The 22,721-nt window shown below is 49.8% G+C and overlaps 1 protein-coding gene across 1 annotated transcript in view; it reads right to left on the reverse strand.

Moving 5' to 3' along the window:
- Positions 1–9,013: 9,013 nt before the first annotated feature.
- Positions 9,014–22,721, reverse strand: part of ASTN2 (astrotactin 2) — a 281,232-nt gene continuing 267,524 nt past the window's right edge. The window contains exons 21-23 of the mRNA XM_083875651.1: positions 17,173–17,273; positions 15,755–15,938; positions 9,014–9,980 (exon numbers count right to left, since the gene is read on the reverse strand). Of these exons, the coding sequence (XP_083731777.1) occupies positions 9,743–9,980; positions 15,755–15,938; positions 17,173–17,273 (523 nt within the window). The 3' untranslated portion in view covers positions 9,014–9,742. The remainder of the gene's footprint in view (positions 9,981–15,754; positions 15,939–17,172; positions 17,274–22,721) is intronic.

Genomic DNA, 22,721 nt, shown 5'->3' on the forward strand with positions numbered 1-22,721 from the left:
CCCTGGAGGCCCCAGTGAGAGCTGATGGGCATGTTGATATCACTGGGAGAGGACCACATGCCCAGCTCTAGATATCTCTAGTTATCTTTATGATTGTGGGCCTCATTTTGGTCTCAGTGGTGCAGCTGAGCAGATCTGGTTTATGTTTTTTCCATGTTATCCCATCCTCTGGGGAAGGCCATCTCCCTGCTGAGGGTGCAGCAGCACTCCTGCCTCCAGGTGACCTTATATGCTGGGCATACCAAAGCCCTGAGAACAGTCCCATTCCCCTGGAGGACTTTGACCACTGAGTTCAGAGCGAGCATGAGCAGAACATCAGCAGGAGCAGGTCCAGGTGGCCCAAGATGTATTTCCTTGGAGCTACAGTCGATTTGGGCAATAGGGATTTGGTGTTGGGCTGTTCCTGCCACCTGGGGGGTTCAAACCCCCCTGTTCCTTTTAGCAGGAGCAAAGTGAGGCTTAATGTTTTATTTCTGTCTTTGTTTGGCAAACTGAGTTTTCCCCTTTTCACTGGATCTACACATCCAAGATTCATTAGGAATGAGAATCACTTCCCCTGAGGCCACACTCAAGAGCTTGGGTTGGCTTCAGGTGTTTGATGAGGAGTCTTGGTGCTACCTGTTGGTGGTTTTAGTCCTGTTGGGTCGAGATGCGGAGCTAACGAGTCCAAGTTGTCTTTTGTTCCCATTCTGGCTTAGATTTTAGTCTTTTGGTTTTTCCTTCTTTTGGTGAGGCCACATTCAACCACCAGTTTCCATCTTCTGAGTGCAAAGAACCAGGGCTTTAAATGAAACATTTCACCAGCAATTCAAGAGGGAATTGGAACCATTGTGGAGTTTGCATTGTACGGCCTCTGTAATTACGTACCTGTCTGCAGATGAGAGGCTGAATTTTGCTCCCATCAAGTCAACACAGGTTTTTGTTGTTGTTGACTTCACTGGGAGCAGGATTGAGCCATACTATATATATAAATATATATATAAATATATATATGATATATATATAATATTATATGTGTAATATTATATATATATCAGTGTAATATTTACAAATAAAACTGTGATCTCGTCTAGAGAAAAATGTATTCATATTACCAACTGCTCTTCCATATTTATGTATCATATTGTATCTTTTTATTATAATTATTATGATTATTATGGTTATTATTATTATTATTATGGAATCTTTCTTGGCACCTTTTGGAAGCCACGTCAACCAATACTCCAATGAAGTGCTGAGGATCTATTTTCACAAGAATTCTACTGGTCTACTGTATAAAAGAGAAAAGAAAAGAAAAAAAAAAAAAAAAGAAACAAGCAAAATACAGTTCAACCCTTAATTCTGTACCTCACGCCTGTACGTTTGCTGCTCCAATTTTGGGTTTTATTTTGCGTTCGTTTGTTTTTAACGGATCTAATTTAAGTCTCCAAGCAATATATAAAGATGTAAATAGTAAAGCTTATTTATTAAGATTGTCATCTTTTTTAATTTATATTTACACAATTGTTCATCTAATTTATTTTTTTTTCAATACAGTTTTTAACAGTTGTCCTTTTTTTGGTTCATGATGTTTTTTAAATCATTTTCACAGAATTTCTTTATACAGCTTTTTTCTTTTTCTTTGAATAAGCAACAACTTCCTCTGGTCTTTCAAAAACAGGTCATGTTTCACTCCAAAAAAAAAAAAAAAAAAAAAAAAAAAGTTATGTCAGATTCATCAGAAATATTTTGCCATTGTTGATTCCTATACCCTAAAGTTCTATATTATATAAATATATAATACCTTGTATGCTTAAATATTTAACTGTGTGATTTTGTATATATCTTCATACACATGCTCACACACGTATGAGGGTTAATGTCCCCAGATGCTGGGAGAACAGAGAATCAGAAACACAAACAATATAAGCTTGTATTAAAGAGTTCTGAACTGGACCCCTCGCTCTTGCCACGTCTCCTTTGCTTTCGGTCAAGTCGGTCCTGAGCAATGCCCATGGGGGTCCCCAGAGTGGTCAGTGAGTGGCTGTGGGGTCCCACATCTGGATGGCATCCTGCCCATCTGCTCCAGCTCTTTGCTTTTAGGGCTTTTGGGGGGTTGAAAACTGGCGTGTTTTGCCTGTGGGTGGAGAGAGGCAGCGCTGCCCAGGGCCCCGTGAAGCCCATTCTGCCTCCAGTGGGTTTGGCTCTGCCAAGGGGGTTCAGGTCCTGTTTCTCTCCAGGGAGCTGGTGGAGGTTTTGCTGTGAGAGAGCTTGAAAATCAGGTTGTCCATATTCTTCATCACATGCAGAACACGTTCATCCAGAAAACCAGTCCCAGTGGGAGCCTACCTTGGCTCAGGGGTATTACCTAGGAGGGAAGTAAGGCTGACAGCAAACTCTGTGCAGTCAGAGAGCTGAACATCCCCATGCACAGAGCCTTTGGACACATGAGAAAACAGACAGAAAAAGATAAATCAGTCTCCAGTGGTCTGAGAGAGCCGGGGTTGCAGTCTCCCCACCAGACCAAGGCCTTGTGAGGTGTGCACCAATAATTTGTGTGTGGTGAGAGCAATATACTGAACGATAAGAATTTTTTTTTCCTATTCTGACATAAATAAGTCAGTAAAAAAGAAAGCATTTTACCTGTGAGAAACCACTGCAACATATTGAGCAGGGAGAGACAGAAATCTCATGAGCAAGAATGCATTGTGTTTTCTATACCATTCTTCTCTTTGGTCAATGCATTATTAATGGAGCATAAGTGCGTCACACACAGACCTATCAATAGCACATGCTGTAGATAAAAAGGCCCAGGAACGAGGGATTAAAGGGGCTGTGTCTATAGCAATGCACAAATCAATTGGCTGTGTGTTGAACTATCTATTAGGGATTAATAAAGACCTGAAGATGGGAGCAGCCTTGAAGGCAGGGAACAGCGGGCAGCTCGCTCCTGCTGTGCCCTGCTCAGCTCCACTCCTCCTGCACGTGCTCAAACGCCCCAGGATCAATTGGAATGCACAGGCAGAACAACAGATTCTATGTCCAGGCTACGTGTCTTGTCTGGAGATCAATCACTAAAGAAAACTGAGGAAATTGCTCTGAATTCATAGGGCAAAATCCTCTCCCAGCTCAAAGCCACAGTTTCTCGGACAGGCATGGCATTGGTGACTGTGGCAATCACAGAATCACAGAATGGCTTGGGTTGGAAGGGACCTTAAAGATCATCCTGTAATGGGAAAATGAAGCTGTTACCAGCAGAAAAAAAAAATCATGTAAAAAAGACATGAAGGCTTAAAAAACTTCCATGGGACGACTGGAATATAAAGAAAATTACTCACAAGTATGAAAAAAAACTCTCCTTTTAATATAAACAAGGATATCTGAAAATCAAATGAATGTTCAGGCTGGCAGATGTGTGCCCATGGGTTCCCTTGCTCACACACATGTAGACACACAAACCCAGCAAACCCTTTGTTGTCCAGCACTGCCTTTCCCTGCACTTGTTCATTCCACCTCCTCAGGTTTTCAGTGTCTAAGGCACATACACCTGGAAGGTGCAGAAAAGTGAGTGGTTCTGAGGCTGGAATTCTGCTTTTTGCTGCTCATTAACCACCACAACACTGTGGTGGCCCCAGATTTTCCCCTCTGCCCTGAATTGGAATAACAGCTGTCTACATCATTCAAGTCAACAACTGGCCTAAGTTCTCCAATAAAATGCAGCCAAAGGGCCAGGTTCTTCATTTTTTAAAAGTACAAGTGAGGCAATACTGTGTCAAAATAGTTTAAAGGTCTTGACAATCTTTTGGCTGACTTCTCTTGGGCCTTGGGAGGATTGTTAGTGGTTAAAAACAACTTCCATGATTTTCTTTTTTCAGATAAAAGGTTATTCACAACTTTTGGATGATTTTGCTTATGATGAATGAAGAACTAATCCAAAGAACAACATCATCCCTTGTAGCCACTCTCCTTGCCCTCTTTTAAGATGTTATCTCACAGGTTTTTTATTTATAAATCACTTTCCCAGTGATATGTTTTTTTAAGGAAACCTAAGAGCCCCATACCTACGATCACTGCTGCTCCCCTTTATCCTCATCCAGCCCATAAGGATGAACCAATTTAAGCTTCAACTCCCTTGGCATTTTTGATGAAAGAGTTGAGATACGGGGATGGTTCTGAATGCCAAAACCCACCTCTGTCTTTGGGCACTCACCTTGTAACACAGACCTAATTTTTTTCCAAATATCACCTTAATAACATGGGTTTTTCCAAACCCTGCTGCTGCTGTGTTTCCATGAGGCTCCACACCAGTGTCTGCCAAACAGGCTTGGAGAGATGGGAGGGTGGGCAAGTGCAGGGAAGGGAAAGGGAATTCTTTTTATTGCACACTTCATTACCACTGCAATGCTCAAACTTTCATCCAACCACTTAAACCCTCCCGACCCTCATAGCACAATAGGAAATGCCCAAGCTGGAGCACATTGTAGTGGTTCAAACCAATCCTTGAAGCCCTGGCAGCTGCTGGTGCCCAGGATCAAGAATCTGTTGGCAGATTTTTGAGCCCCCCAGCCCAGTGTTGTGTGGGGCACTGGCAAGGCCAGAGCTGCCCAGGCCATGTCACCTGGCCATGGTGGCATTGTGAGCCATGGACCTTGTTTAACATCATGACCACCAACGCTCAGGGAGGCAGTCAGGCCACGTGTGCCAGGAAAATAAACCAGAAACCTTGTCCTTTGCGTCTCACAGTGCACACATCAGTTCACATCATGATGCTCAGCTTCTGGACAGCTAATCCTGCCCCTGGCCCAGCAGGTACAACGTGTGGTTTACATCCTCCCAGGGCAACGAGGTGTGAGTTTGCAGGCTGCTGAGTCATCTGTGGCACCACAGGGCACTGCCATGGGCAAGCATTAGTGACACTGCAAGGCTTTGTCCCTGCAGAAACCCCCTGGGATGGGGAGGATCTGAGCTGCCCACACAGCACAGCCACTGGCACTCCCTTGGCTTCTTCCTCAGCCTCAGCAGAGTCACATCCAGGGAAGAGAAGGGAAGGGAAGGGAAGGGAAGGGAAGGGAAGGGAAGGGAAGGGAAGGGAAGGGAAGGGAAGGGAAGGGAAGGGAAGGGAAGGGAAGGGAAGGGAAGGGAAGGGAAGGGAAGGGAAGGGAAGGGAAGGGAAGGGAAGGGAAGGGAAGGGAAGGGAAGGGAAGGGAAGGGAAGGAATAAAGGAGCGAATGCAGCACTTGACTCCAGAGGCCTCTGCCGTGGGAAGAAGCTGTCCCTAAGTGGTGTCCCATCAGCACCACAAAAACCCAAACAATCGGCCCCTCTGTGCACCGTGCCAGCTGCAGCCGGGACCAGGGCGGGGTGAACAATGGCCGTGGGGACAATGGGGATTGTTCAGGCTCCCCGCAGGGAACAGCCCCACGCAGCCCTGGGAGAGGACCTGCAGCTGTCACCAGCTCTGAGCTGCCAGACAAGTGACAGATTTGGGGTGCCCTCCAGAAGGGCGTGTGCCTGGTGGGACTCTCACAGGATGCTGGAAGTGGCAGTGAATGCTTGTTAAAGGTTTCTCTGCAGGGAAACCTCTCCCCATGCTGAGCTGGAGTTTATGGGGTGCATGGAGGGGGAGAGGAGGGCCAGGCTGTGCAGGATACAGCCATGGCTGCTCTAGCAATGCTGTTACCTGCACATACACTCACGGCAAAAACACATGGAGGTTTCTCCTTTTGACCTTAACTCATCCCAAACCTGATCACTCCATCCGGGGGCCACTGAAGCCAAGTTACCCTTCCCAGCAATGTCATTAGGGAAATAATTTCAGCTTTTCAAATGGATGCGGGTAGTTTATTTATTAAACATGGAGGATGGTATCTTTTTGCCCCTCTCCCCACTTGCTTTTCATGCTTTATCCACGCCTTGGTGCTCCCCCACCCAGGACAGCATCACCTCTGGTCTGCCAAAGCCCAGGCACAGCAAAGTCAGGGTATTGGCTGGCAAAAGGAACCAGTTCCTGGGGCAGCAGCAATTCGCTTTGGAGCAGGGATCCGTTTTCCCTGAGGGAGTCAGAGGAGTGGCAGGGGTCTGTGTGTGTGTATGTGTGTGTGTACACTACAGGGCACAAGTCCATCTGCCAGCATTGCTGGGCTATGACTAAAATTGTTTATCTTGAAAGCCAGAGGGTTACATTCTCCAAAGTTTCCAGGGAGAAAATACAGACCCTTCCTTTCAGCTGTGTGCTGGAGGATGTGTAACCTCGACGGATTCCTCCGTTTTGTTTGGCTTGGGTGAGCTGTGCCGGGTAGCATCACCAGCCAGAGGCTCTCCTGGCTTTGATCTGGCAGCTAGGTGTGCTTCACAACAGGTTAATGCCCATCAAACCCTGCAGCCCAGAGTCTAGACTCTTCCACCTGCTCTGTACATATTAACACAGGCTCCCACACAACTCACTCTGTACATGTACCCATACGAGCAGCCAGTCTCACCACGAATGCAAAGCAAAGCTCTTCAGCAGCCTTCCAAAATAAGCAAACTAAGCCTCTGCAATGGAGACAGCTGCAGTGTGGATCCAGGGGACAACCAGCCTGTCCCTGTGCTGCTCCTGCTATGTTCCCAGTCAGGGCTATAAGAGCTGAAGGTCTCCTTTCCATCACCATTTGCAACAAAACATCTCCATGTTGCAGCTCTGTCCTTTCCCCAGAGCTCTGTGAGGGATGAGCATCCCAGGTGCAAAAAACACCACTGTGGGGGAGCTTGCAGTGTCAGAGTGGAGAAAAACATGCTGAGAGGCAGCCAGCCAGCCAGCTGCCTTGTATTTTGGCTGGCATCTCCTATTCCTAACACCTAGCACCACACTCACAATGGAGAGGAGTCCCAGGGGCAGCATTATCCCTGTCACACCTCCAGCCCAGTCACTTACAGAAAACACAGGCAATTTGTCCCTCAGGTTGGCCAACGCTGGCTCTCGCCTGCAGCAAGACCACAGAGCTGCTCCCCATCACCGTGCCCTGCAAGGGGCTTCCAAGAGAAATGAATCATCCCCCAGCCAAGCAAACAAAAACAAAATAAACCCCTGTGTTTATAAAGCACAGGGAACGGCACAGCTGTGGGCCAGAGCCTTGAGAAAACAAGTCAGCTTCAAAGCACCTGGAGCTGCACCCGGTGAGCGGCAGGGACGGGATGGACCAGCCAAGCTGCTGGTCCTGGCAGCCTTGGCCTGTGCTGTGTCCTGTCCTACAGGCAGAGGAGGCACTGCCTGCTCTGCAGATGCCAGGAGGGGATGGTCATAGTCACAGAATCGTGGAGTATCCTGAGTGGGAAGGGACCTAAAAGGACCAGAGCTCAACTCCAGTCCCTGCATAGACCCCTCCAACGATCCCACCCTGGGCATCCCTGGCAGTGCTGTCCAAAGGCTCCTGGAGCTCTGTGCCCATTCCCTGGGGAGCCTGGGGGAAGAACCTTTCCCTCATCTCCAGTCTGAGCCTGCCCCGACACATATTCATGCCCTTCCTTCAGCAACTGTCACCAGAGAGGAGATATCAGTGCCTGCACCTCCATTTGCCCTCATGAGGAAACTGCAAAATGTGAAAACATTTCCCCTCAGTCTCCTCTTCCCTATGTTGAACAAAGAAAACAACCTCAGCCTCTCCTTGTATGGCTTCCATCCTTCTTCACCATCTTTGTGCCTCTGCTTTGGACATTCTCCAATGGCTTTAGATCTTTCTTATATTCAAAAGTGCACATCAGTCCCAGCCACTCTGCATCAGTGGCTCCAAAGAGAGATTTGGGGTTTTTTCACCCTCCTGAAGTGCATACACCGTGTCCTGGCAGCACATGAAATGGGCATCTGGGTCTGACACCAGTCTGAGCATTTCCTGGGCACCACCACATTGGCTTTTCAAGGCTTTTGCTATGTGTTGTTGCAACTCCAACCAGGCAAAGTCTTCACCTGACTGCAACAAATCACGGTCATCTCCTCCATCCCCACCACCAAACTCCAAGGCCACCAGTCACCCCCAAAGGGCAAAGGGGTGGTGAAGAGGCAGCAGCAGTGCTGGACACTCAGATTTTAACACATGGTGGTGTCATGGTCCCTTCTTGGTCTTTGTTTTCAGTGTGGTACAACAGTCAGTGACACACAGGCCAGAGCCCTCAGTGTCATCCTCCTCTCTCTCTCCATCAGAAAAAGGAATTTAGCTTAAAAATTAAGCTCTCAGGCAACCTGCAGTGCTTTGGAGCTTGTCTTACAGGCTGCAATGTCATGGCAAAGCTTTCTGTGAACTTCAGCAGGACTTTGACCAGGTGCTGGAGCCCTTCCCCAAGCTCATTAACGTGGCTCAAATGAAGAGACATAACCAAAGAGGGGGAAAAAAGATCAGTTCAGCAGGAACAATCAGAATTATCCAAGTGGGCACAAACCAGGCAAATACATTTAGCTCAAGAAGAAAAAGGTCTTTGGCTGGAGCTCCTCCACATCAAATTCCACACAGTTGTTTGGTTTCCAAACATTTTTGCTTTGAAACTCACCTCCTGTTTGTTTGATTTGATGTTAAAGAGTTAACTAACCTGAAAACCTAAACAAAACTATTTACTTTGGGCTGACTAAACAGATTCATTCAATGCACACTCTTCTCTCTTCCCTCTCCAGGTTCGTTGTTCTGCTTTAAAAAGGAAAAACCTTTGAGCTGATCTGATTTTTGTATTTTTTTTTCCCCCTCTCACCCTCCTGCACTTTTTGGTTTGGCTACCAGGCTGAGAAATCCATTACCCACAGGGAGCCCGGGCCAGCCTAACCCACATCTGACAGTAAAAGAAACCAGATTCTCCATGTCTTTTTAGCCCCTGGCTTTCTTCTTGGGCTTTCCCACACACTTCCATCTCCCACTGGGACCAGTGGCTTCGCTGGGTGTTGAGGAGGGGAGGACCCTGTGCGAAAGGCTGCACTTTTCCCTCCTTTCCCTGCATCCACCTTGGGCTCCCTCATCTTCAGCCACATCCCAGGAGTGAAACCCCACGGGCGCCCAAGCAGAGGTGAGACTGAGTCAAGAAGGAACAACACCAGGGAGGCAGCGAGGATGGACTTAATATGAATCTTTAATGCACAGAACAAGCTGCCGGGAGCCTTGCGAACGAAGGCTGCACCCGGAGCCATCCCGCCCGCTCGGAGCGGTACAAAAGCCCAGCTTGCCTGCAGCGTCCCGCCTGGCTTCCCGCCCCGGGACCCTCGCTGGTGTCACCGGCCAGCCACGCCACCTCCTCCTGGCGTCCTCGGCCACCACGGCACCGGGGCCCCTCGCCCCCACAGCTGCTGCCCGCTGGCAGGGCAGGCAGGGCGGGCAGGGAGGGGATCACCCTGCTCCCCTCTGCCTGGCCCTGGCTTCGACTGGGTATCTCCTCCTCCCAGGGTTTTGGAGGGTGTAGTCCAGGAAATTCAGTAAGAAAAGATTAAAAAGGAGAGGCTTTTATGCTGAGTCAAATTAGGTAATTTTTTTTTTTCTCCTTCTTTTTTCGCTCTTGAAAAAATAGAAAAAAAAAAAAAAAAAAGAAAAAAGAAAAAAGAAAAAAAAAAGGAAAAGAAATTAAAGTCCAGCTTGCTCATTTCTTGTTTCTCTGCCGTCTGTGTGAGAAAGTCCTGTTTGGCCTCGCTGTCCCCCTTCCACCCCCTCTGAACATCACCCGACCCCAAACCCCACCAGCCACTCCGCACACCACGAGTCCTCGACTCCTCAGAGTCCCTTTGCCTCCCACAGCTCCAGGCCTGCTCCTTCCCTCACCGCCCCTTGGACTCCCCGTAGGTGTTGCGCAGCATGGAGACCATCTTCTCCTCGCAGGTGACTTTGGTGTCCTTTAGGATGCTGTACCAGACCACGCCGGGCGGCCGGACCTCCTCGCTGCGGCAGAACAGGTAGGGCATGGTCTCGGTGCGGCTCTGGATGTAGGCACTGCGCAGCAGCGTCGAGCAGTGGCTGCTGACCTTCTCCAGCCTCCTCAGGATCAGGTGAGCCTTCCTGGAGGGGACACAGATGGGGACAGGGCAGTGCAAGCAAGGCACAGGGGAGACCAGGAGTCAGGACTTTGCGTTCTGCCAACAGCTCTGTCTTGTGGCAAGAATGGACAAGACCCATCGCCTAAGACGTTGTCTTGTTCCAAGTGGAGAGAAGCTCTGTTTTTCCCAAAGTTCTGGGTATATCTATCATATTACAGCACCAAGACATCAGGTCTGACCCATTGGAGCAGCTTGTGTGCCCCGGGGACAGTCTACCCCAGCTAGATTGTCACCACCACCATACGATCCTGGCCAGCTCCAGCCGGCCTCACCTGGCCCCTGGTGAGACCCCCAGCACCTTCCTGCCCCTGACTGATTAGCACAGCCCTCCCTTTCCTGATTTCCCAAGTCTTCAGGAGGTAAACAGCCCAACAGGACTGACAAGACTGACTACAAGAGTGAGGAAAAAAAGCACAACACATTAAGACAAAACAAAATAAACCCGTTAGAAACCAAGAATCCCCTAGTGGGAGTCTGCAAAGTGCTAAACCAAACAAAGGCAGGGAAGAGGGTTTACTTCAGTGGTCTGAAAGTTTCAAGATCACAGATTATTTCCTCTCCCTCTGGTGCCACAGGAAAGCTCTGGATTCAGGAGTCGGGGATTTCGCAGTTCCTGCAGGAATGTAAATTCCCGATAATGATATGTCAGGGGCAGCACTGTCAGTCAGCAAGGCATAAACATGGGGATTATTTGATTATGAAAGCTGAGTGGTGTTGCAGCTCGGGCTGTGAGCTCCCAGCCCGGGGGGAGTGTGGGGAGCCTGATGTCCAGGGATGGGATGCCAGGGAAGGGCTGGTCAGGGTCACCTCAGCGCCAGAGCAGAGGGCAGAGACGGCGGCAGGAGGCGAGAGGGCATCCTCAGCTGGCACCCCCAGCCAGCCCAGACCTCTCCCTCCAGAGTGGGAACACTGGATGAAAGGCTGCAGGAAACCACTGCTCCTCCAGGGCTGCACGTGGAAAACTGTCCCCCCACTCCTCCCCAGGGTGATGTGCTCTGGGTCAGCTTTGAGGGCAAAGGAAGAACAAAGGAAGTTGGTTCTTCTTGGACAACACTCCCTTGATATCCATTTATGGATATCCATTTAATTTTTAAATGGATTTATCCATTTAAATGGATTTATCCATTTAATGCACAAAGACACAAGCCAGACTGGGCAATTTGAGCCTCGTTAGCTACACACATCTATAATAATGACGTCATGGGCTGAGCTGTGCCCAGCTCTGACACAACACCTCTACTCACGTTACTCTTTGTAGCAGCCACATGACCTTCCACAGCATCTGGTGCTCCCACCACACACCAAGACGTGACACACTGCCAGGAACAGGTCCTGTGTGCTTCTTGGAGTTACAAATTCCATGATGGCATTAGGTGCTTTCAGTGAAGACTGATTGATTCAAGCTCAGCTCACCAGCAAGCCAAACTCTGTAGTGATTGTCACTACGGTTGCCAAACTTCAACAAATCACAGTCACTGCAGCTGGAAGGGACCAAAAGCCATCACCTGTGCCACTTCCTGCTGGGATCAACCTGCCTGTATGAATTTCTTCTGACCTGTTCCTGAAGTCAGGAGCTGGTGATCCCTCCAGTGCTCTCCATCCTCACGTTGGGAGCAGTGCAGTTTCTTAACATCTGCACTGGTTCTCCCTTTCAGGGAAGGCTGAACAAACACAGGACCCACATCACCTTATGGGATGGACTTTTGTGTCAGCTGGCCATGCTCAGGAGGAGATCACTCAGCAGAGCACCCTCACAGAGGAGAACTCTCATCTCTCTAAGGCCACAACTCCACGATCACCCTGATTTATCATAAAGCAGCTCTACTGCCAAAATGGAGTACTGGCCCTTTCCCCAGCCCTTTAGCTTGTGCTTGTGTCCATGGACCTGAACACTGTGCCAACATGGGGATGTTGTTTATTCAAAGGCCAAGCAAGCAATCTGGATTGTCCCCCCAAACTGGTTACTATTCCAGCTCACCACAAGACCTCTTCCAGCCACAGAAAGAGGGGGGAAATGAGGAGTGGCCATGAGGCAAACCCCCTGTGGTGGGTAACCAACGACAACACAAGAAGTGGATGTCTCATTAGGCCAGTGGCTGCCTGCGAGCCATGGTCTGCCCTTCCTCTATTGCCTTTTCACCACTTCCCCTACCCTGCCCTCTGTGGCTTTCTTCACCCATCCCTCACTTTTCTCCCACACAACCTGCTTTTGCCTCCACTTCCCTTGGCCTTCTCTACCTTCTCAGTTTCATTACTTGCTCCACTACACTTTAATGATCTCCTGGATATTGCTAGACCTCGCCACGTTGTTCTTGTTTCCTGATATACACTCAGGCCTCTCATCCAGGCCTATGTGTGAGAAGAACTTCAAGGATGGCAAGAAATTCAGGGGTCAAAACCACCCCAACCTGCTGATGCCTGCTGTGCCAGAGGCTGTGATTCTCCTGGAACTGTGTCCACACACCTGCCGCATCCACAGCTCACTCTGTGCAGCCAACCCCAGGAAAAACCTGTGCTTAAGGACGGGATGTGGCACATGATGAGTTGGCCCTGTGAGATACTGAAAACTCTGTGGTCACAGAGACAGGGTGATGGGGGAGAGGGAATCAGGCCCCTTGCTTTTGATGTCCAGTGCCAAAGCTCCAAGTTTTGATGGGTTTCACCGCTCTGAGTCATTTATTTTAGCGGGATAATGAAGTCATGTGTAAATGTTAGATTTAGCTTTCGGCTGTCAGCTGTTCCCTCTTAAAAAAAAAAAAAAGGAGGAGGAGAGACAGAGTGGGTGAGGGGAGGGGTGAGAAAGAGAGAGAGGCTTTCTGGTGAAGACTGGGCAATAAATTACAGGAGCAGTTCTTGGGCTGCCAATTTAACACCATAAATCAAGCCCTGGGTATTACCCAAGTGCTCCCTACGGAGGGCTGCCGGGTCAGAACGACCACCTTTTCAAATACTGGAAATGAAATCTTCCTAAATGCTGACCAACCTCATCCCTGCCAGAAATGGCAATTTATTGCCTTATTAAAGGGCAGGAATTGGGAGGGGGCGGCAGGGGAGCGAGAGGGGAGTCACTCTCCTGGATGCCTGTGGCCAGACCTCAAGCTCTCAGTCCCCAAAGGGATGAAGTGACCCCCTTCCCCCTCACCCCACAGCCCAGATGGGGATGCCTTCATGTTGGTGTGGGCCAGCAGTGCCCTCTCTCCCACCACATGCCCACCACAGGAGCCAGGGACTGATTCTGGACTGCACTTAGGTGGTGGATTTAGGAGGTCACAGCACAGTCACAAATGATGAAGAGGGGGATTTAAAAATAGTGACAGCTCTAAGCAGCCACTTCCCCCTGCAGTGCCTCATGGCATGGTGGAGGAGAGGAAAAGGGAGGGGATGGGTGTCTGCTGCCAGGGCACTTTCCAAGGGCTCCTGCATGAACCAGTGTTCCCACTGCACAGGGGACAGGGCTCTGAGGTCCCTGCTGCCAACCCCAGCTCTGCAAGGATTTTCCCAAGAGTAGGAGCTTCCTTTTCTGCCCAGCGCCAGGGGTGCTCCTGCTGGGATGTTTGTCCCCTCCAGCTGCACAGGGAACAGCCAACACTCACCTTGAGGGCTGATGTGGGATGAAAATATATCCAGAGCCAGCCAAACCCTGCCCTGCCTTGCCTCAGAGGGAAGCACTAAAAGAGGGCAAAGCAGCATGAAGGAGCCATTAAAAATGATACCTGGGCTGGAAGGAAGGATGAGACTCCTGAGACTGCAGGGAGAGGGTGGCTGCCTGGCTGTTGTGTTCCTATGTGAGGTGGTTTTGTCATAAATTCAGATTTTTCACTCTACTGAGAACTGACCTGGGTCTTTCAGACCCTTGTGTGCAAGGACAGTGAGTCCAGGACTTGATGGCCTCTTATCACAGCCTCCCATCAGAACATTACATTCCTCATTGTACCAGAAGCCAGATGCTCTGGAGATGCATTTCATGTCCCCTGGTCAGCCCAGCTGCCTGCCTGGGTGACTGGCTGGAGCAGGGGACAGGTTATGAGCCCTGGGCTGATGCCACATACAGACTCCAGAGTTGCTGGCAGCCACAAATAGGAGCATGGAAAGAAAATACAACTTAATTATTTGTTCTGCCCCCTCCTAAAAGCCATACCCTGCTTGCAGTGGTCATAAGAATCATCCTGAAAACACAGTAAGAGAAAATAATAGTGAAATCTCCCATAGCTGTGTGAGCAGCATGCTGGCTGCATGGATCCAGAGGTCTAGATGCACAGTAGCATTAAAGTTCACTGATTTAGACAGATTCTTCTGGCTTGTTGGAACAAATTATCTGTGTGAGATTCACTCGGTGTCTGTGAGGGGAATGGGGGGAGCAGGAAAGGGGCTGCTGTTGCTAGAGGAGATGAGCAGGATGAGGCAAGCCAGGTGTTGCGATGCTGCTGACCACGGAAAGTGCTGGTTTAGGGCCACCTATGAGCTAAGTTTTTAATGTCTCCTTAATGTAAACGGTCTGGTTGGGACATCTGGCTGTCAGTGTGTCTTCTTGCCAGCAGCTGTTTGCAGTAACCTGTGGCTTTCATGGAAACTGGGCTCACGAGGACCTCAGTGTGATGTATTTATTACACAGAGGCAATCGACTCCGCTCTTGTCGCTCCGTTTTACGAGCGAGCGTTTGCTGTGAAGCCGAGGCTCATCTGATAAACATTTCAAGGTACAAAAATGCACGTCCCCCTGGGAAGGACAACAGTCTGTCAATTAAAATTCTGTTACGAGATGGCGTCCCTTGGCAAAAAAAAAAAAGGATAAAAATCCTGGTTGTCTCCTGCTATGTCAGTGCCTCTGCTGCTGTCCAGGCTGGATGGCAGAGCTTCGCTCTTGTCACGAGCCTGGCACTGCCTGCCTTGGCTTTTATAGATCCATCCCCTTGGCTGCAAGTCACATATTTCTCAAGCACAGAACAAGGCAGAGGAGTGCTGTGAGGAGCTCCCCTGGCTCAGTGAGGACAACAGACAGCAGCCAAATTGACCATGGGCTCCAGATGTAGCTGGGCCCTGGAAGTGGCTGTTTAAATGTCACCCTGCTGTCCCACAGCTTGATGCAGTATCAGGTTAGAGCATCCTTCAGTGGGATGGATCTCAAATAACAGAGAAAATAAAGATGCGTTCTTACAGGGATTCAGAGAAAAAGGAACAATTGCAAAGGACAAACAAGCCTGCAGTGTTATCAGAGGGGGAAGGATGAGAATGGCTCTGTGCCAGAGGCCAATGAACTACCAAAGAAACTATGACCAAGGTCATCTCTGGAGGAGGACAAGCCCCAGGCCAGCTTGGATCTATGTCCAGAAGGAGTGTAAACAGTTGTGAGCTGTCATCCTGGTACTATGGAGGGATCCTCAGCCACAGCCAACAAGCAGGTAGGAACAAAGGGAGAAGGAAAAAACTTCCAGGCCTATATGACACCCTTTGCCCTCCACTCCTCAGTGTTTCCAAGGCCCCAGCTCACTCAAAGAGTCACCCACTTGGTTCAAGCTGGGTGATACAAACATTCATGCAAAGATCACCCAGCTGCCAGGTGTCCCACCAGCATTCATCCAAGGACTGAGCAGGACCTGGGGGTCCAAGGGGATGCAGGACAGCTTGGTGAACACCAAAAGGGCTACAAGGAGAAGGCAGGGGGGTCACAACCCCAGTGGCCAAGCAGAGGGGTGCTCTGGGCATGGGGCAGGGCAAGACACAGGGAGGGGACAGTTACCTGGGCCCCAGCTCGTCCTCACTGCGCCAGACAAAGTCTCCAAACTTCTCGTAGTGGGAGTTGTAGTGGTGCTGCACTCGGAAGAGCATGGAAGCAGAGACTTCCATGAGGGTGTTGTAGGCTGTCTGCTGCTCCTTCCCGCTCGTGTAGCCGTTGTAGAGGTTGTAGATTTTGTCAGCTATCTCTGGAAAGGATCAGGGCATGGGATTAATGACCAGCTGAAGGTGCTAACATGGGAAGAGGAGGAGCAGAGACCCTGGCAGCAGGGGCAGGCAGCTGGGGTGGCTGCCAGGCCCTTGGGGCTGCCTGCAATGGGGTTCAGTGGCTGAAGAGCATTCAGCATTTCCTCAGGCTGATCCTGCAGTGAGTGCCCTGCATGAGCAAAGCTGCCCCAAAGACTCCAGCAGTACTCCATGAAGGAGCAGAAGGAGGAGAGGCAAAAAGCTGCCAGGACAGGCAGACAGCCTTATCCTCCTAGGAAGGGCAGGCAAGCTCTTCCCAAATTCACCAAACCAAAAGCCATTCCCAGCTATGGTGCTAAAGAGTAAGAAGAAATCAACACTTGATCCCAGGATGGCCCTTCAGCCAGAAATACAGCATCCCATCATTGTGGGCATCGTCTGCAGCAGCTCAGATGTGTTAAACAAGAGTGTTAACTCTCTGCTGTAGAAACAAAATCTCTCTTTGGAGATGAGAAATGCACAGAACTGTATCTCCTTTCTCCTTGGTCTCTTGTTTGCTGTTTATCCATGGGAATGTTTTTCTTATTGAACATGGAACTAAGCACTAACCTTTTTTTTTTTTTTTTTTTTTTTTTTTTTTTTTTTTTTTTTTTTTTGTATGATATTCCCAACAGAAAGCAAGAAAGAGATCAGGTAACATGATGGTCACATAGAGGAATCCTTTTAAATCTAAAATCAGCCAGGTGTTCTGTTTTGGGTGTAAGGACAAGTGGGATCAGCTTTAAAAATGAACAATGCAAATGTGCAAAAGTAGCTGAGCTTTTGTCAATATTTCTGTTCCCAAACTGATCCAGCTGCCCCCAGCATCCCTTCAAACAGCCAAAGCATTGCCCAGCCAGGGCTGCTTCTCTCAGGTTTGTGAGAAGGGATTGCTCTTTTTCCAGGGGGCTTGTGTCAGACACACAGCACCACCTCCCACAGCCATGAATGGGAAGGATGCCTGTGGGGCATCGCAGAGTCATCAGCTGCCCAGACAAGGAGACTTTGCCCCTGGACACTCCTGCAATTTGTCACCCCTCCCCAGATGAACATCCCTGTGCCCACGGGTGAATTTAAAGGAGCCTTCCCTCTGGGAGAGAAGGGCCTGGACAGATTTGTGGGAGCACAGTGAAAAGAGGAAAATCAGAATTAGCAGGAAATGCCTCCTGGCGTGGAACCTGGCACCTGAACACTGACCTTCTGCCTTGCTGTCGTCCACCAGTGGGCACGCTGTCCTCAGGGTGACCGTGCTCAGCTCTGAGTGTCTCCCTCGTGTGTCCACTGCATACAGGGTAAATCTGGAAGGCAGGAAGCAAAAGGAAAACAATGTCTTGATGCCTTCAGTCCCACACCACCAGGTTGTTAAGGGAACTGGCCTTCAGAAGAGAAAGGGAAAATGTGGTCCAGGCACTATCAGTCACTTTGGGCATCTCGAGGAGATGTGAGATGATCTCTTGGAACAGTGGAGAACCCAGTGACAGGAACCAGGGCTGAGGGGACAGACCACTTCTACCCTTTCTGGAATCTGCTGAGCTCCATTTCCTCTCCCCCTATCCCAGGGACCCCTGTGGGGCTGCACCCTGAATCCTCCTGACTGCAGAGAGGTGCAGACACCTCGGTGTTGTTCTGCCATGCACTGATGTGAACATTATAACACAGTGGTGTCTGTGAGCTGGGCTCCTCTCTGGCCTTCTGGGAGCAGGGCAGTAATTTTTGCCATGAGCGGGCTCCGTGCTGACAAGTGACAGCTCCTACTCATCCTGTGAACTGCCCTTGAGTTGTTTGCTCCCTCATTTCCTCACAAGGGTGGGGCTGGAAAAAGGGTGGGAATGATAATTTCACACTTGAAGCTAATGGAGAGCATCTGACAGTAAAATATGGCTTTTGTGCCCGATGGAGCATTGAATAAACAGGCTGTGGCTGCATGGAACGTCCCGGGATGCTGAGCTCAGAGTCCTGCTCAGGGCATCAAAGCTCCAAGATGAGAATGCTTCTTCACAGCAGGGGTGACAATCTTCTGTCCACTCTCCCAAAGGGCATCAGTTCATATTTATTCACTCCGAGCTGGGCATGGCAACCCAAGCTGGCTTTGACAAAGTGCAGGGGCTGGTTTGAACCCCTCAGAGGTCTGAGATTCCTGGTGCTGGGGTGCCCAGCCTGAGAAATAACACACCACCCCTCCTTAGCCTGAGGTAAAACTGACCAGCTCTTGAAAGTGAGTGCAAGGAGTGTCATAAAAGCAGCTGAAGCTTAAATGGGATTGAGACCCTGAGGTATGTTTATTTAAGGAATGGTTCTAAGTCCTTAGCATCCTTGGGGAGTGACAGAAGCAATGCCTCCCTCTTCCTCACCCCACACATGAGCACTGCCAGCCCCCTCTCTCCTCCCTGCAGGCCCTGCACATCCCACATGTGGCTGATAAGAGCTGACATTTGCACGGTAGCAATTCCCAGCACAGGACAGATTCCCTCTAAGCAATCAGCATTAGCTCCCTAACAATGTTTGCTGTCTGAAAGGATGCCAGCAGACTGCCAAGGATCTCACTTGTGTGCAGGGACAGCTCCCATTTTCACAGAGCTGGGGCAGGCAGGGGTCGCAGTCACTCAGCTCACCCAAGGAAAGGCTGTTTAATCCTTCTGGCATGACATCATTCTCCTCAACTCACCGGGAGTGTTGCTCAGAGTGGGAGCACCTCAAGAAGGACATCCACCCTGTGCCACTTCACAAGTACCACACACAGGCTGTTCTCACTGAGGGACACACAGAGCAATAGGCCAACACAGAATTCCCTGCAGGAGTCTGGCTGCAGGGCTTTGCATCCCATCCTATAGGTGCCACCAGTCCTTTCCCTCCCTTCAGCACACAGGAGGTCCAAGTGGAGTGAGGAGTCTCCTCCTGGGAGCAGGGAAGGTTTGTGTCTCAGCAGCACCAACAGGGGCACCCAGTGCTGGGCAGGGGGACTCCAGTCCCGGGAGATGAGGAGCTGCAGCAGGAGAACAGGGCAGGGACCCCAGAAGTCCTGCTGCCCACCCACTGCAGGGCTCTTCCTGCTCATCAGCAGAAGCACAACAAGCAATAAGAGGGTTTGACATCAGGGACCTGCTGGGAGCTGCTCCCCATCCCCATGCTGGGGTCACCTGCCAAGCCACAGTGCCTGTGCTGCTGTGTTTGCTTTGGGAAAAGGGTGAGCAGAGCTAATGTGTAACCTCTGCTCTGCCTGCAGTGGCTCAGGCTGGTTCCATTAGCTCTGAGGCAATCTGTGCCAGAGCACTCTCCTTGGAAAACAGAAGACTTTTATCAAAACATAATTGTAATATTCAGCAATTAGTGCCCATTTCACCTATTCCATCACCAGTGGGGTCAGGAGGATTGGTTGGGTGTTGAAGCACATCCACCCCTTTGGGTGATGCTGAAGACCTGTGTGAGCCTTTTGACTGCACTTCTCTCCTCTGCCCAGCTCACACAGGAACAAAGTCACTCAGCTGCCAAGAGCAAGAGCATCTCTCTTGGTCAGGCCTGGGTTAAAAAACAGATGTCAAAAAACAAGCCCTCATTACATTTTTTTTTTATTATTTTCTTTTTTTATGATGTAAGGGAAAAAAACCCAAAAAACAACAATGTAAATGGAAAAAAAAATCAGAATCAAAGTGATTTTGATCTTGTCAAAAATTCTTTTTTTGAGAACAAACCCAATTGCTTTACCTCACCTGGAGCCAGTCCTCTTTTAAGAACCTTAGAGGAAACTCTTTTATCTCCATTCCTTGTGAATGAGATGTTTTGGACCCAGCACCAATCAACCCAGCTGTGCTGGAGGCTGGCAGCCCAGCAGCACACAGCCATTGCACCTCTCCAGCTCCTTCCAGCCAGTGACCTCAGAAGGTTTTAACATTAATTACAGTCCAAAAGATCACCCTGAAGCACAGCAGTATTAATAGCTCTGTTTTATCGACAGTAAACAGAGACATATGGGGTGAAGCATCGTGCCCCGGAGAGGCTCAATGACATGAACAGTTTGGAAACTCGGGAGATGATGGTTTCCAATCTTGTTCTCAAACCACTTGACCACCCACCCTCTGCAGCAAAACACTTTTATGGCCAGTTAATGGCACTGTGCAGAGTGCTGGGGTTTACTTTTGTTCCTTTATTCCCGGAAACAGACAATTAAAAGAAGGGAGTGCAGAGACCTGTCTCTCTGTGCAAACCCAGAATTCCCATCCTGCTGGAAACCTTCAGCAGATGCAGGCAAGGAGCAGCCTAGGACCCAGTGGGATATCAGTGGGGTGGCCAGTGGCAGGAGAGACCACCACTGCATGGGAGGGATGGGGATGTGGCTTTAAGCTGAAGGAGGATAGGGTTGGGTAAGGTATTAGGAAGAAATTCATTACAATAAAGGTGGTGAGGTTACCAAAAGAGGTCATGGACTCCTCACACCTGGAAGTCTTCACGACCAGGTTGGACAAGGTTTGGAGCAACCTGGGATAGTGGAAGGTGTCCCTACCCATGGTAGAGGGTTGGAATGAGGTGAGCTTTAAGGTTCCTTCTAACTCAAACCAACCCATGATCCTGCATCTACATGCCAAACCAGGAGAAAATCAAAGTGATCACACTGAGGGAGGGAGCTAAGCCAAGGACAAGGTGGGATTTTGCAGCACTCCATGGAGATCCTCCTGCCCCACTTAAATCTATTACAGCACCGTGGGCCAAGGACCAAGCCAGGCATCATCCCCACTGATGAGGATGGAGCTGCACTTGAACAGGCCAACCCCGATAATTTGTAAATAAATGAGGCCAAAGAGCAGTTCTGAGTGCTTTGCCCAAGGCAGAGATCTCTGGGGTGAAGTCAAAGCCAGAAACTAAAAGGTCTCAGACCTACAGTCATTGCATGAAACCATATCAGACAACCTGGAATGCCATATGGTAGCTATGATCTGGCAGAAGCTCCTTTATAACCTGGAGGTGTTCTGTTTAGCGATAAACTCTCCTCACGACATTTCCTCATCTTCTCCCGGTGCTTTCCACAGGACCTCCAAGCTTCCTGCTGCTGTCTCTCAGCTGATTCTCTTTTTCACCCATGCCTTCAGTAAGACCCAATACAAAGACTTGTATTTCTAGAAATACTAGGATGTATTTTACCTGAAGAGGTTTCAAAGAGGTCCAAACATATGCTCTTGGCAGGGATCATCTCTCCATGCCTGGAAATGCTGCCACCTCTGCAGCACATCACAGCAGACAAAGTCCTATAAAGTAATGCTGGTTAAATTATTACTTCTAAATTCAAATCTATTGGGACCTGAAGGAGCTTTCAGGGGGAGATAGGTACCAATCAACACTTGGCCTCATGAAATGTCAATACCTTCCTTGTAGATTCCCCACCCAATGTTGGCTGAAGGCTGAGTTTTATCACTAGGGTCAAGGTGCTTCTTGGGGGGGGAGGAAGAGAAAACAAGAGGGGGATGTTAATCCTTCACTTCCTGGAACCCAATGACTGCTGAGATTGTCCATTGCATTTCAAGAGATTTAAAACCCAAGAAAGAATGTTTCTATCCTTTCTCAATGCAGAGAAAATAACCCAAAATACAAATTTATAAAGGCAAAAAAAACCTTAAGGCTGAGACTGAAAGCTCAAAACATGTTACTTATTTATAGACAACATGTTTTTTTAACTCTCTCTCACGATGCTCGTGACGTTTGAGTGCTTTACTCATGATCCTTATTTGCGGGAAGTGAGATAAGGACTTCTGAGCCTGACCCTCCTTAGCTCGGCTGCTGGTTTCTTTATATCCTACAGAGATACCACAGGCATTTCTGGTCTGCCTTGTCTGCTCTTGCTGAGGCCTTTGGGCTGGTGCAGCTGCTCAGTGAGATGCTGTACCACAAGGGGCTGCCTGGGCTGCAGAGAAAGGCTCTGATAAGGAGCTCAATTAGCACTCCCACAGATGCCAAACCCCCACGCTGGCTAAGCATGTGTCTACTGGGAGCTGGCTGCATCCAGCAGCGATGGCTGTGTGGCCAACCCAGGCTCTGAGAGGAGCCCCTGTGAATGAAGGACAGGGCAGAGTTGCTCCTCCAGAGCCCAGTGTCACGCAAAAACATGGCCTTGAGCTTTCCCAAGTGGTGCAACCACAAGATGCTCCTGCCAGTGGGGCTTGGCTTGAGCTTGGCTGATCTGCCAAGGGCTTGGAGCTGTATTCCTGCAGCCATGAGACTCTTGCTGTTAACTCCAGCAGCTCGGTGAGGGCAACCCTGGCTGGCGTCCCACAGGCAGCGCGATGGATTCTCCCTCCCCTGGCAGCGCGGCGGATTCTCTCTCCCCTGGCAGCGCGGCTACCACCACCCATCCAGCCCAGCCTGAGAACACAAACCCTGACTTGGCTGAGGTGTTGGATGCACGTCCTGCCATCCCTCTCCAGTTGATCACAGCTTGTCCGTGCCTCCTGCACAGCCCGGGCCGGCGGGGCTCGCACGCACCCAGCCCCACGCTCCAGCGTGCTGACACACACACACATCACACCCTGCCTTGCCAGCCCCTCTCGCTTCCTGTTCCAGCTGAAAAACAATGCCGAGGCCTCCCTTTAAAAGCCCTCAGTGGAGCAGCTCTTGGCATTCCCTGCTTCCCTGCTGCCCAGTGATCTCAGCACAGAGACTGGGCACGAGGGATGGGGGCTGTGCCAGGACGTGCGGAGCGGAGCTGCCAGAGCGGTGCTCCCGAGCACACAGGAGTGTGAGCACACCCATCACACCCTGCC

The sequence above is a fragment of the Zosterops lateralis genome, assembly GCF_965231275.1.
Source record: "Zosterops lateralis genome assembly, chromosome: 20".
In the NCBI taxonomy this organism is placed as follows: domain Eukaryota; kingdom Metazoa; phylum Chordata; class Aves; order Passeriformes; family Zosteropidae; genus Zosterops; species Zosterops lateralis.